The 14,606-nt window shown below is 54.6% G+C and overlaps 5 protein-coding genes across 5 annotated transcripts; 2 read left to right on the forward strand and 3 right to left on the reverse strand.

The window, feature by feature from the left end:
- Nucleotides 1–411: 411 nt before the first annotated feature.
- Nucleotides 412–2,063, reverse strand: CH63R_11805 (V-ATPase subunit H; the record flags this gene model as incomplete). The annotated part of the gene is made up of 3 exons (XM_018306779.1): nucleotides 412–1,024; nucleotides 1,074–1,602; nucleotides 1,766–2,063. 3 exons carry the CDS (start codon nucleotides 2,061–2,063, stop codon nucleotides 412–414), a joined length of 1,440 nt encoding a protein of 479 aa, XP_018153620.1.
- A 2,012-nt stretch (nucleotides 2,064–4,075) lies between these two features.
- On the forward strand, nucleotides 4,076–5,269 carry CH63R_11806 (uncharacterized protein; the record flags this gene model as incomplete). Its single annotated transcript, XM_018306780.1, has 1 exon — nucleotides 4,076–5,269. One exon carries the CDS (start codon nucleotides 4,076–4,078, stop codon nucleotides 5,267–5,269), a length of 1,194 nt encoding a protein of 397 aa, XP_018153621.1.
- Nucleotides 5,270–6,759: 1,490 nt separating this feature from the next.
- Nucleotides 6,760–7,590, reverse strand: CH63R_11807 (Ribosomal protein L6; the record flags this gene model as incomplete). The annotated part of the gene is made up of 3 exons (XM_018306781.1): nucleotides 6,760–6,991; nucleotides 7,053–7,308; nucleotides 7,443–7,590. The coding sequence occupies 3 exons, from the start codon at nucleotides 7,588–7,590 to the stop codon at nucleotides 6,760–6,762; spliced, it is 636 nt and encodes a 211-aa protein (XP_018153622.1).
- Nucleotides 7,591–8,864: 1,274 nt separating this feature from the next.
- CH63R_11808 (Vacuolar protein sorting-associated protein 26) lies at nucleotides 8,865–10,054 on the forward strand (the record flags this gene model as incomplete). The annotated part of the gene is made up of 4 exons (XM_018306782.1): nucleotides 8,865–9,081; nucleotides 9,188–9,660; nucleotides 9,715–9,856; nucleotides 9,918–10,054. The coding sequence occupies 4 exons, from the start codon at nucleotides 8,865–8,867 to the stop codon at nucleotides 10,052–10,054; spliced, it is 969 nt and encodes a 322-aa protein (XP_018153623.1).
- Nucleotides 10,055–10,471: 417 nt separating this feature from the next.
- On the reverse strand, nucleotides 10,472–14,115 carry CH63R_11809 (DNA repair protein rad51; the record flags this gene model as incomplete). The annotated part of the gene is made up of 3 exons (XM_018306783.1): nucleotides 10,472–11,310; nucleotides 11,362–13,419; nucleotides 13,473–14,115. 3 exons carry the CDS (start codon nucleotides 14,113–14,115, stop codon nucleotides 10,472–10,474), a joined length of 3,540 nt encoding a protein of 1,179 aa, XP_018153624.1.
- Between the last annotated feature and the right edge of the window lie 491 nt (nucleotides 14,116–14,606).

Below are 14,606 nucleotides of genomic sequence, written 5' to 3' on the forward strand. Positions count from 1 at the left end.
TATCCGCCGCGACGGATTTGCTCGTCAGATGGTCATTCACACACACACACGCGTACACCGCACGTCTCCGCCGCACATCACCTTCCGGCCACACAAGTGGACACCCAAGAAAAGCAGTCCGCAATATCTATCCAGGGTGTTGAGCCATTCCCGGGCGTCATGATATTCTACTAGAGTCCCTGGCCCCGACCGTCATTCCATCGTCGTCTGTTGTGGAATAGGTAAGGTAGATGGATAGGTACATCCCGATTTTTCGGCCGAGAGAATTGGCTAACTAAAACAAATGCAGGGGGGGGGGATACTCCCGGTCCACTCTAATACTGCCTGAGTAATACTGTCGCCCTCCGTTTATACTTACACAGCAGCACCTCGCAAGGTACCAATAGCCCTAGTGTCGCAGCGGAAACGAATTCAGTTCTCGAAGCTGTACTTGAGCCAGCCACCCAACGCCTTCAAACTCTCCCATCGGACGTTCTCGTCGGATTCACCCATTAGCTCCATGATTCTCGTCTTCAGTCCAAGCGTCTCCAGCTGGTATCTCTTCTCGGGCACCTCCTTGACTAACGCCCCAACGTCGTTGCAAGCAATAGCCAGCACCGCCTTGTCATTCTCCCACGGCTTCTTCATGATTTCGGCTAGCTTACGCGTGATTGCTCCGTTCTCGTGCTCTAGAATCTTGCGCGCGTTCTCGGCCCAGAAGACCTGGCTCCGGTGAGGCGGCGACCAACGAAGGTGGCCAGACTCTACCTCGGCAACGTATTCATCAAATGTGGTCTTTGTCTTGGTGTACTCTTCCAAGAGTTCCTTCAGTTTCTGCGTGTCCTCGAGCAGGTCCGGGTCAGTCAAGTGACGTCCGCTCAAGTTCTCGAGGAGCGCGGGCAGTCGCGCAAGCACCGCAGTAGGGAGGAGTGATTTTTGGTTCTGACTGAGCAGGTTGAAAAGTGTTGACACAACCAATCGTGTCGTCTTCTCTTTTGGGGAGAGACGCAGGAGCTGGGTGTAGAGCAGAACGATGTCGTATTCACTGCAGCACAGTTAGCTCTTGATTGATTTGCAAGGGCGCCGGAACGTACTCGTTCAGATCGTCGCCGATTTCTTCGGCCTCAAAGCTCATTTGCCAAATGACCAGTAGGACGTGGTAAAGCAACTGCAGGCCAACGCCGCCACCGAGTGAGCCCTCAAAGCCCGTGGCTCTCGTGGGTGCAGTACCACTCCATATGCTTGCTGAGGAGCTGCCGTTGCTTCCAATGCCAGCTGCCGTTCTAAGAATCTCAATCAGAGGTGCAATCGTCTCGCTCCTTTGGTTCCAGAATTGTTGCCTGGACGCATGTCCATAGAGAATGGAGGAGTATTCCTGGACGGCAATGTCCTGGAGACCGGCATCGGAGCTCTTCGCGAGCCCGGATAGGTATGAGAGAAGGACGGGGATGGCATTTCGAGTCGCCTGGGATTCGTCTCCAGCGAGCGACATGAGCTTAGTCAAGGCCGTCGAGGTGAGCAGCGGAATGGGGTCCTCGGCGTTGTTTGAGTGGGCAAGCAAAGGTAGGAAATGTTTGTAGGGATCGCTGTTCTTGAAGATGGCCTTGGACAGCGACGGTACACCTAAAGGACGAAGATGACGGCGTTAGTTGATGGTTCGAAGCGAATGGCTGAAGGTCGGCCTGGATACGCATCGATCACCGAAGCACGAAGCGAAAGAGCAGGTGGGATCACATAGGTTGGCTCCGAGATGACAACTTTTTCGGGAAACTGGTGCAGGACATACCGGGCAAAAGGTCGGCCAAAAGGACAAGAATGTACTGGACAATTTTAGCCTGCTTCCCCGCAGACTCGAGTACGGAGGGCTTTCCCGGTTCGCCAACAAAGAGGGAGCGATAGCCATCGAGGTCTCCATCTACAATCTCCTTCCTTGCCTCGGGCTTCTTCGCCTTGTCGACGGCGCGAATGCGGGCCAGGTGGTCCTCGGTGATGGTGCCTGCTCGAACAGCGCCATCCCAGGGGATTGGCCGTTGACGGATGTTGTCCTGCAGCGAGCCCAGGTACGTGGGAGGATCGAGCGACATGGCGGGTAAGTCGAGGGAGAGAGCGACCCAGACGACTTCGAGTAGAGATTGACCTGCGTCGCCGAGAGTCGTGCTATTGAGGAGATGGATAGAGTGGATGGATTCGGCGTGCTGAGAGTCGCAGGTGGCTCGCGGATGGAAGCTGTCTGACGAACGTAATGCTGCTTTCAAGCCGCAGCCGCAGCCGCGCCCGCCCGCCCAGTTTTTGGGGCAGTTCCCTGTTACAAGTCACTGCGTCAGGTCGGCCGCACCTGATTGGTTTGGGGTCCAGTTCTCATCAGCCACAATGGGAAGCTCTTCCGTCTCCACTACAGCTTCTCGACTACCAATCAATATGAACCGGCTCCGATGAGGTGCTCTTGCCGTTGCGGCGTTACACACGGGCCCTTTCACTTGACTCAATCCTTAAGGCTTGGTCCGTCCGTCTCACACACTCTCTGTTGCTTCAAATAGCATAGCGACCCATTCTGCCCCAGCGTCCAACCACCCGACTTTTTCAAGGGGTAAGCTGCCAGATCAAGCCGGAGCCGACTGCTGCCCCTTCGCCATGCATCAATCACTGCAAGGTACTCGCGGATAGAGCCAGGGCCTCACCGTCACTTCGTGATGGGCCGCGGGCTCCTATCCCGTCGGCGCGGCTCACGTCGGTCTGTTACATCAAAGCTGCGGCACCCACGGACTGACACCTGCCGAAACCTCCTCACGATCTAAGAAATTCCGGGATTCAGTACGCAAACGCTGCCATTTGGCAGCGTGTCTATTTTGTTCTGTACGAGCCTAGCATCTTTGTTCCTGTTGTGAATCTGCCACGTCGTGTTGTGATTAGGACCCCACGCTAGGAAGGAAAATATGGTCGGTCCTGTCCCATTGAGAAGGCATAGACCGCTAAGCACAGAAATAGTAAAGACATCTATTGCCTGGATCTAAGGTTGTGGACTGCCCATAATAAGACAGTGAGTGTGACGGAGTCCAATTCCAAGGTCGAGCAGTCAGAACAGGCTTGGCCTTCTCTCTGCCTATCGATTGTCGTCTAGTGGACGGACCGACCCCTGCAGGTAAACAAGTGGAAACGAGGCGCTCTAGGCCGGCCCAGTCACTGGAGCGATAGCGACCCGTTTCTGCCAGCTCACAGGCATCTCCCCGCACTCGGCCACTTATAACCCTGGCTGTCTTCCGGGTGTCTCTGGTCGAAGAGAAACCACCTCTCGGCGCCCGATCTTCAGGAACGAGACCAAAAAACCGCACACTCGTGACGGAATCGCTCAATCAATAGAAACCTTCAGAGTCTCCTTGTCGGAGACTCGGCCAACAGACTAAACGGTGAAGCCAGATCCCTGTGAAACATTGCATCAATCGAGCGAGGGCAGTATTATTGTGGGCTTGTCAGGGTGGGTGCGGCTGTGTGTTTGTGTGTGGTGACAGCGGCCCCAAATTCAAGAGGTTGGACACGGAGGAGGTTGGGAATCGACCCGCGAGAAAGGAAAGGAGAAAAAAAACTCTCTGCTCAAACCAAGTAATACGACAATCCCACCCCGTTCGCTCTCTCTCTTTCTCTCTCTCTCTCTTAAACTGCAAACTTACCTGCAGGTTTCATTGTTTCTTCCGGTTTCTTGGTTCTTCTCTCCCACACCTGCCAAACCCGAAGACCAGACAGCATTCCAACTACACAGTCCCTGCCGAGACGTCTGCTCTGCCCACTAACAGGCTAGACCGGCCAGCTCACTCACCCTCACACGACCACCACCATCTCACTCCTCTTTTGAGCCTACCGACCATTAATACCTCATTCTTTCGCTACGACACAATACATCATCCCGCTCACTCGCTTGCCCGCCTGGATTTTCCCACGAGGCTACGACACAGTTTCCATTCCACGGCGCCCCCCAAGTGAGCTGACAAGACCCGGCAAGCGTGGGCGTGGGCGAAGGCTCACTTACAATCTCAGCATTGCCGTACTTTCGGCCCTCGTCACATTCCTGCCTGTGGACAACAGTCCAGCGCCTTCTGCCAAAATGGCCCTTTACAAGCACTCGGCTGCAGCCCCTCTGATCGCCGGTCTCTTTCTGCTGGCGTCTGCCCCCACTCCAATTCTCGCGCACCCATACCCTCTACAAAATGTCGCCAACAACCTCTTCTATGAGCTCGGCGACAAGTTTATGAAGCGTGACTGCGTTCAGCGTTGCGGCGCCGACTCTCAGTACTGCTGTGGCTCTGGCGAACAGTGCTACACGGTTAACAACATTGCTGGCTGCAGCACCATCCTCGGCGGTGGGGGCTATGGCATCTTCACCACAACCTGGACTGAGACAAACACCTTCACCAGCACCGTCACGACCGACTGGCCTGCAACAACAAAGGCCGGAGGAGTGGGAGCTGGGGGCACCTGTGTCCCGCAGAAAGAAGGAGAAACGGCATGTGGAAGCATATGCTGCGCTTCATACCAATACTGCGCCTACTCGGGGCAATGCGCCCAGCGAGACGGCTGGGGTGGCGGCATCACTACTATCACCTCAGGAGGCGTCACAATCACGACGCAATACTCTGCTCCCTACCGGATCACCAGCACTAGAGCCACCGGCACCTTCGCATCAGCAACCGCAACTGGAACCGGAACCGTGGTGCCTGTCACCGACGAAGGTACCGGCGGTGGGTTGAGCGGCGGGGCCATTGCGGGTATTGTCATCGGCACTCTGGCTGGCCTCGGTCTCCTCATGCTGCTCTGCTTCTGCTGCATCGCCCGCGGCCTCTGGGGTCTCATCTTCGGCGGCAAAAAGAAAAAGGAGCACAGCCGCGAGCGGGTCGAGGTTGTTGAAGAGAGATATTCACGCCACGGCAGTCGCATGCCCTCGGCCCACTCCCACCGCCCCTCGCATGGCGGCTGGTTCGCAGGCGCCGGCCGTCCTGCACCTGCTGCGCGCCGCAAGGAGGAGAAGAAGGAGGGCGCCAAGTGGTTGGGCCTGGGAGCTGCCGCCGCGACCTTGCTAGCGCTTTTGAACCTCAAGAAGGACAAGCCAGCCCGCAAGCCGCGGTCGAGCTATACAGACTCGTACTACTCGTACACGGGCACAAGTCCCAGTGAGTCTTCATGGGATTCTCGGACTCGATCGGATCTGACGTCCTACCTAGGCAGCTCTAGCTCGGGTGGAAGAACTCACCGAACCGGCCAAACGCGCGGCACCCGTACGACGCGACACTCGCGGAGGTAGCGAAGAGTCCCTTTCCGAGTTCATCTTGACCTCAATGATGAGTTTCACGTGCATTCGGCCGCCTTCATTCATTATAAGGCACCGTCAGCGACTCGAACAATATTCGAAACGTATATAAATTGGTACCATTGGCTTTTTGCTTTGTTTTTATTCCCCTGGCGTTACGGATGGGAACTCGAATCATCTTCACTCGAGTTCTAATGAGCCGGGATATGGGCACGACATGAGAGACGAAGAGAATTGGGGAGTGAAGCGAGGGTGAATGATGGAACGAGAAACGAAAAAAACTTGGGTTGCCTTGTTAGAGACGAGAGCGACAAGGAGGCGATCGGAGAGAGAGGAATATCTCTTTGGGTATTGAGCGTTCCCAATAATTCCCCCTTTTCCTTGGTGTGGCTCTCTCTTGTGCAACCGTTGCGCGTCACAACTCCCCCACCCTTTCGCATAGCCTAGCCTGTACGATGTTCAGAATGATTTTGATGGCATAGACGATTCTCTTTTTGCCAGGTAGCGTTTCTGGAAACAAATTCTTCGGAGTCGCCCTTAATGCATGAAACGACACAAATTTCTCCGATCCAACTCGGTCCTCCAGTCTGGTGTTGTGTACCTAGGTGATGTTGACTCAAGCTTTGTGACGCATGGTTTCTCCCTACTAAGAGTAAGGTTCTCTTTCGGGGGGCTCGAGGTTGCTCTAACCATGGCTGTCGGAAGCAACCATAAGTTGAGACGAACGTGCGGCGCTTGCGCGAAGTCGGCGCGAAGTGGAACTGCGTTACGTCTCATGCCCGGCCTATCTGCATAGAACGAGGTTGGTTTCCGGGCTGTCGTCTGTATTGGCAGAACACGCGTGACTTGGCCTCCCCACCCCGGCGGAATCGAGCTTCGAGAATGAAAGTGGTGTAAGCAATCGTACCTGACTTTCCTAGGCTTTGCTACAACCCCCCGCCGACCTCACCAAGTCAACAATTTGTGATAAGAGCAGCACGTTGCTGAGACCCAGAATATACCCATGCCATTAGGAAAACAGTATCTGTAATCAGACCAAACAGCGCAACCGGAGTAGTAGCTTCCCCAGACCTCCCCCCCGACTCATCCATCCCCTTAATCAAGACTGTCTGATCACACAAGCACTTAGCACAGGGAGGGGATGCTTGTTTTGAACGTTTGCGTGGGTATCATTTCACCATGAAAAGCTTTCATGCATGTGGTAGTTATCTTGTAGTGTTTGGGGAGGTGTGGCCGCTCAGGGAAGGGAGCCGGCAACGTCTTTCTTTGACTTTTCGGATGTGATTCGTACGGTAACCCTCGAGTTACGCGATGCAAAAATAAGAGGAACCCCGGCCACGCCTGTGATGAGACCCAGAACCCAGTTGCTCTTTTTGCTTAGTCCTTAGAAAAACATGACCATTTGACTTTTGGATTTCCCTGCTCCCCTTCTTGCCCAGCTTCGTACATCCAGAACCCTTGATTTCTCAGGATTGGATATGCATTTAAGCATCCTCAACAATGTTGCCCTTCTCGGAGACGTACATGCCGTCCAAGAACTTACGGATATCCTTGTTGCGGACCTTGCAGATCTGCTGGATATCGGCGGCGGACTGAGAGACAGCCTCGAGAGAGTTGCCGGAGAGGACAAGCTCATCCTTCTGGCTGGTAGAGACGGCAACATCGACACCCTCGCGCATGACGATGCGGCGGACGAGCTTCTCGCCAATGAAGTTGCTGTGTCGGGTTAGTCGTTTCGTTTATCAGACTTCTTCACACGACCAAGGGGCAAACATACCGGATCTCAACCTCCCACAGGCCAGTCTCGGAGTTCTTCTCCAGGTTGACGTTGATGGGGAAATGGGCATAGACGTAGCGCATCTTGTACTTGAAGCCCTTGGTCACACCGATGATCAAGTTGTTGATCAGGGTGCGGACAGTGCGGAGGGTGGCAACGTTCTTTCTTGAGCCGTGGTGGATCTCGATGTTGATGGTGCCCTTAACCGGCTGGGAGAAGTTGACGGCCAAGTGGGACAGGTCCTTCACGAGCTTGCCTGTTACACAGCGTCAGCCGAATTGGCTTCGAGGGTCTCTCGCCCGAAGGCGCAATGCACTCCAAGGCCAAAGATCGCCAGTGGCAGTCCTCCCGGGTGATATGGACAGATGGGTGAGACTTGTGTGAACTTACCACGGGGGCCCTCGACGGAGACGACGCGGGACTTAATGTGAACCTTGACTGTTGGAGAATCCAAGTCAGCATGCATTCGATTGCCTGCCACTACTGCTCCTTTCGAGCTCATCCACAGTCTAAAACTTTTCAACCCAAAAACCCCCATCGCGTTGTCCGCCTCGAGCGCTCGATGACTCCCCTCATCTGCGTTGTTCGCAACCTCAGACGCCAGTCATCGGCGCAAATGAGGCGGAGGAGATCGAGGCCCGAAGCGGATGGCGACTAGGGGTGATATAGTATCCCAAAGTTCAGAATTCGGCGGAGCTCGCAGGGAGACGTTTCGTGATTGATGGGAGGATGTGTCCGAGTTCTTGCTGGTGCATTGTACATCGTTACGCGTCTTTCGAAGACGACATAGACGACCTGCTTTCACGTACCATCCTGAGGGACCGTCAGGCTCTCCTGGGAGTGAATGTATCTCATCTTGACGTCGGGGGGGGAGGGTTGTCGGCTGGGCGATGTACTGGGCGACGGGTCTGTTTCGTTGGGCGATGGACAACTTTTTTCACTCGGGGCCAAAAGGAACTTTTCGAGTCTCGCTCAGAGTTGCGATTGAGAGCCTAGCGGTGCGCCGAGTGATGGGGGTTTGCAAGCCCTGTGTGGTCTGTGCACATTCCTTCCGATATGGAAAGCGGTGGAGGGGGTCCACCCGGGAGTCGGAGGAAAGAAAGACGGAAGAAACATCGATCAAGTAGGGCAGGATGGACGCACAGTATCACATAGAAAGGAACACTGTATAAAACACAGTACTTGCGCTCCCAGCACTGAAAATAGTACATGATTTCTGTAGTAGTGAGAAACGGAAAAGCATGAAAGCGTCCAGGACCATAACAATCCTATTGACCAACCCTGCTGACCTGAGTATATCGGAGATGCTATCTGGATAGGTTTATAATAACGATGCAACACACTGTGACTGAAGGCAAGAGGATTCATGACGCTCTGATAGGTAGTTAGTTGCATACAGTGGCTACGACAAAAGGGTTACATAATGCTAGACTTCTGTCTAGCCCCATCCCCGTTCGGAGTTCAATGTGCACCAGCCACATCGCCTCTGGATCTGCGGGTGCCTGGCTCACGTGTAGACTTTGGGCCAATGGGAAGAGCCATCCGACAGCTCCAATTGTCAGCCCCTCGACCGATAGGCATAGCTAAGTAGGTAGGTAGCCCGGCGCAATCAAGCAACGCATGTCGAGTTATACTTGCGAAGCTCTCCCCAGACCACAACCTCGGACATCAATCGCTCCAATCCGAGCCCCAATCCCAGCGTCAACCACTCGGCCGAGCCTTTCGCAATCTGAACGAAGCATACCCTTCCCGTCCTGAACCGATATCAACAATAGTATCGCTAGATTCCCGGGCATCCCCACATCAGCCAAGATGTCATACTTCTTCTCGACCCCCGTCGACATCGACATCGTGCTGGAGGATGCCGATGAGCGGTCCATGGTGGACGTAAAGCTCGACAAGAACCGCCGCGAAAAGGCACCGCTGTACATGGATGGCGAGAGTGTCAAGGGCGCCGTGACCGTCAGACCCAAAGACGGCAAGCGGCTAGAGCACACTGGCATCAAAGTCCAGTTTATCGGCACGATAGGTGAGTCGTCGAATCACCCTTGCCGCCGTCGCTGTCAGCACCACCACCACTACCGCTTTGGCGCAACCAAACCGAACTCACCCCCGACGCTGACCACAATACCCAGAAATGTTCTTCGACCGCGGAAACCACTACGAATTCCTCTCCCTCGTCCAGGAGCTCGCTGCCCCCGGCGAGCTGCAGCACCCGCAGACGTTCGACTTCAACTTCAAGAACGTCGAAAAGCAGTACGAGTCGTACAACGGCATCAACGTCAAGCTGCGCTATTTCGTCCGCGTCACCGTCTCCCGTCGTATGGCCGATGTTATCCGCGAGAAGGACATTTGGGTCTACTCATACCGCATACCCCCAGAAATGAACTCGTCCATCAAGATGGACGTCGGCATCGAGGACTGCCTGCACATCGAGTTCGAGTACTCCAAATCAAAGTACCACCTCAAGGATGTTATTGTGGGTCGCATATACTTTCTGCTGGTTCGTCTCAAGATTAAGCACATGGAGCTGTCCATCATCCGGCGAGAGACGACGGGCGCGGCGCCTAATCAGTACAACGAGAGCGAGACTTTGGTAAGGTTCGAGGTAGGTTCCCCGGCTCGACCTTGAGGATGTATCACATGCTGACCTCTCGGGCAGATCATGGACGGTTCGCCTTCGAGAGGAGAGACCATTCCTATTCGACTCTTCCTCGGCGGCTTCGACCTGACCCCGACGTTCCGGGATGTGAACAAGAAGTTCTCTACCCGATACTACCTCAGTTTGGTGCTCATCGACGAAGGTCAGGAACCCTAGATGTTACCCCTTGCAACCTTGCAGACCGTTCTAACAAGACACTTTAGACGCACGGCGGTATTTCAAGCAGTCGGAAATCATCCTCTATCGCCAAGCCCCGGACGCAGCTGCTGGTCCCAACATGATTATGGCTGCCGCCCCGGAGAATCCTAAGCTCATGGGCAACTCTCTCGTTCAAACATAAGAGACTCCCTAGGATCCCATTGCGTGGTTTGCAAGTAATGGATTGTTGATGAAACCGGACAAGGGGCGGATGGGTGTGAGAGCTGTCTTGATAGGTGGCCTTCGTCCAGTCGGCCACGCGCAGTTTTAGCATTTGGTCACGGCGTTTTGGGGTAAAGGAAGAGCTGGGTCTGCTGCACTGATGCGAACAATATGATATTCATTCTTCCCTTCCACCAAGATGACACCAGAGCGGAAACAAAAGCCAAAACCCAACCCATGCAATTCGTGAGGTATCTGGTCTCCCGGATCATTCTGTTTGTGTCCGGGATCTTCTTGATTACTTTTACAGCTCGTTTCTTCCTCCAACCCCCTTCCTCCCCCCAAGGCCCCAGTTTTCGTTTTGGGTCTGTAACTTGCATCTCGCTCGATCGTGCTTCTACATAATGTCCATGGCGTCGTCTGCCTCGAAACCGAACTGGTTGTTCTGGATGGCGGCAATTCTGTCCAACTCGTCTTGGTATTGCTTCCGCAGGTCGGGCAGCGTTACGACCTTGCGCTTGCCCTGGAAGCCTGTTGTCTCTCTCGAGTTGGGGGGGGGCAGCTCTTCCGAAAAGATCCACGCCTGCTTGGGATCGACGCAGCTCAGGGCATTGATCAGCAGCAAGTACTGCTTGGTCACGGCCGTGTCGAGGATGTCGTCGCCGATCAACTTATCGCCCTCGCCGGCGTGCTGTAGTTTCTGGATGCGGTCGAGCAGCACAGTGGCGGCGCCGCGGTAGTCGTTATGTTTGATCCTCCATGAATAGAGAATTTGGTGGTACGGGATGCCGCTGAGGACATCCATCGCCGTCTTACACCTCTGGGCCAGGATTTCATCGATCGAGTCCTGCAGGCCGGGGAACGGCAGCGACATTAGTTCGCTGGTGTGGTAAGATTCGCACATCTTGTCGACCAGTTTACGGAGGGATGAGTGCTGCATCGCCTTGTCTTTCATCGCGAGAAGGCTTGCGTGAGCAACATCGAAACGCGAGAACACCGTAGCCGCGTTAAACTGACGGCTGAGCATCTCACTCCTGACTAGTGCAGCCTCGGGACTGGCGTGCGAGTATTGGATGGCGAGACCAGCGAACTCGATGACGAAAGAGTAGGCCTTGGCCTTCTCGAACAGAGCTACGATATGGCAGTGATACCGTGCCGGTCCCTTGTTGAGCAGATTCCACTCGGTATCATCCAGGAGACCGCTGCTGTGTCGGTCGACATCGATATCCTTTACACCTGTTATTTTGTGTCAGCAAGGTCCAAAATGTTTGAAAACGTCCGACATACTCATGCCAATCGCCGCCTTGCGGAAGTGAAAAGCGGCTTGGGCAAAGTCCTTCAGAGCGAGAAAGACGCGGCCCTGGATGTATGTGGCGAAAGGCGTCTGGGCGCAATAAGGGGTAAGTTCCAGAGCAAGGTCGGCTCGCTCTCTCCTAATGAGAGAGCATTGAATAAGAGTGGGCGACACCTCGATGTCACTGTTAGAGGCGCAGAGATCCGTGACGATATCCGTTATGCTCGCCGCAAGTGGCTCGTTTCGATGGTCGCCGACGCCAAGAAGGTGACCCACATTGCCCTCCAGTGCTGTGACCGTCTGGGTCTCGTCTCCCAGACGCTTGGAAGCGCTTGGTGAGCCAGAGAATGAACCGTTGCGCTCGTGCTTGTTGCCAATAGGAACGGTGATCTCAGTCTTTGACAGCCAACGAAGCAATTCTAGCCGGCGGAGTGAATCGAGAAACTGTCTGAAGACAGCGCCGACGTCGAGCCGCTTGGAGAGCATGTCTTCTTCCTGCTCCCAGTCGAACTCCATGTGCACCAATAACAACACCTGACTGAAAATGACAGTCCATTGCAGATTAATCGTCTCCTGGACGGCCTTGACGATCAGCTTCCTTCCAAAATCAGTAAGCGGCTGCCGAGCTTTGCGGCTCCCCGAGTCGTCCGTAGCCGCTACCAAGCCGGATAAGCTCTCGTATAGGTCCATCGTGACGCCGGTGTAATTCTGTCCCAAACTTTCGATTACCTGAGCGCAGTCTTCTTCGCTTACGGTGCGCCACAGACCTGTGGTGTCGAACAGGTATTGGATCCTCTCGTAGTCCGTTCTGGGCGTCTCTTCAAAGATTTCGGGTCGCAGTGCGGCCGTGCAAACTTGTTGGATGCTGTCAGAAATTGCATCGAGAAAGCCAACTCCAGTAGCTACCAGGTTCGCCACTTTTTCTGTGCCCTCATCCGGACGCGCAAGGTTGAAAAACAGCCGCTCTAGCGAGCTGCATTCTCTAATGGCGGAGATAGCATCGGCGCAGACAACCCAGGTCATGTCAGAGTCCGCGTCGAGGACCAGCGCAATAGCCTCGCCACGCTGTTTGTCCAATTCGATAAGGAGACGGTAGAATCTCCGCCATTGGGTCTCGCTACTGGCACGGAATTGCTCGTAATCCATTCCACCAGCCGAGTTCCGATCCAGAGACGCTGTTGAGGCGAGGACGGAGCAGATTGACTCTGCCAACCCCTTTTGAACCTTAGAGTTGCTGGCCCCTTTCTGGGAGTAAAGCCCCTTCTCGTAGATTGACAGGGCTGTTTCGAGAGTTGCCTTCGTGAAGCGACCAGGGGCGAGGATGAGCTCCAACCACTTCTCTGTTGGGTCCGTCGGGTCAGATGGACCCGAGGTTGGCGCCGTTGGGTATGTGGTGTCAATGTGAACCGATGCCCACTCGCTTTCCCAAGACTCGGCGATGCTATCCCTGTTGAGATCAAGCTCCTGGACCTTGTACGTCATGTTGTTCTTCCACAACGTCCATAACTGAATTCCACCATCGGCAAGATTTGAGAGAACAAAGTCCGCCAATGTCCATACGTCTGACAGAGAAGGTGATGATGGAACAAGCGTGGTATCCGGGAAGGCGTCTTCCACGTAGACGGTGTCACTGTCGCGGGCTTTGATGTTCCAGAACTTGAACTCTCCCGCTCCGATGGGCGAGTATGTGGCACACATCCGATTGCCTGTGCTGTCGCCAACCAGCTGCAGAAGATTCGCTTGTGTTGGCTCGATTTGCCACTTGCCGGTCTCCTGGGGGTTGCGGTCGGCGTTGAGAATGTCCCCAGTGAACAGGATCTGACCGGTCCGCAGGTTCCAAATACGCATGCGGTGATCGAGACAGACTGTGAAGAGGAATGCCGCATCGTCTAGTCCGAGATCCGTCACCTGTATTGACGTCGCTGCGCTTGCGTCCATGTGGATATTGCGGTACCGAATGGTATGGTTCTGCTTGAAGGGAAGGTAGCTGCGAATGCCCTGAGCCCAGCCTTGTGAGTTGTATATTGTCTCTTTCCAGGGGTTGCTGGTTGCTGCAGAGTATTAGCCACAAGCTCCATTGCGAAAATGGAAGACGGAGACGTACAATCCTGAGTCTTATTCCGGTCCAATCGCACAAGCCCACCATCGTGTAGAGAAATGACAACCTGGTCGGTACTCGCAGCGACCATGCGGTGTGGGTGCTTGAAGCCGAAAACCTTTGGCTGGTACACCTTGCAGGCATCACCCGGGCCGGCCTCGATCGCAGAGCGCTTCCTAAAGAAGTCGGGCCGCAGGGTAAAGGAGTATAGGAAGTTGGACTCGTCGAGCACGAACATGGAAAGCGCGTCGTGCTCCCGGGGATCGGCGAAGGCGACGCAGGATGGCTGAATCGGCACGGTAAATCTGAAATTGAGAACAAGAGGCGCATCGACAACCTTCTCCTGGCGACAGGTATCTACGACACGGAGGCTCAGAACCAGGCCGTCCTCTAGCAGCCTCCAAAGAAAACTGCGTGGTGCATCGTGCCATTTGCGGTGGTAGATCGACGAAGCAGGCGCCAGGCTCTTCAGCCGAAAAGCAACCTCATCTTCGCTGACGTTGTTGTCGCCGTTTGTCAGTTTGCAGGTCGCGCCTCTACCGTTCGACGTCAGCGAGGGAACGCGGATGTTGACGATAGACGAGGCGGAGGCCGGTTCGAGATTGAGACGAGTCTCTCGGTAGAGATATTGGGTGTCTGCGGAATCCATTTTGGTTGCACCCCTAAACCTGTAAAGACCTCTAACGCCGTCGAATAAAGGGAAGAGGCCGCAGGAATCGCGGGTCGAGTTCAGCGCATCAAGCAAACTTGCGACAGCAAAAGTTGGTTGCGATTCGAGTTGATGGAATTTCCAGTTTGAAGGCTCCAAACGCGCGGGTGGGGCTAGTCCCGATACAGCAACCAGCTTGGCACGGTGTCTTTGTACAGTTCGTCATATCTTCCGCACGGTAAACTTTTTGATATAATGAACGATGATGGCGGGGAAACATTTTCATCTCGGTTGAAAGTCGCTGGCACCTGGATAAAGGCTTGATCAACCTGATTGACTCGGTCACAGCTCCTTGTTTTACTAGCAAATGCTCAAGACCTGACCAAATCGAGCCCAGGCAGAAGCCATACCACAACTCCGCCATGAAAGAATACGCCTTCCAACGCCAACACCTATGCATGTCGTCTTTCCCAACCAGGGCGTATCAAAGC

This window comes from Colletotrichum higginsianum, chromosome 8 (genome assembly GCF_001672515.1).
Source record: "Colletotrichum higginsianum IMI 349063 chromosome 8, whole genome shotgun sequence".
Lineage (NCBI taxonomy): Eukaryota > Fungi > Ascomycota > Sordariomycetes > Glomerellales > Glomerellaceae > Colletotrichum > Colletotrichum higginsianum.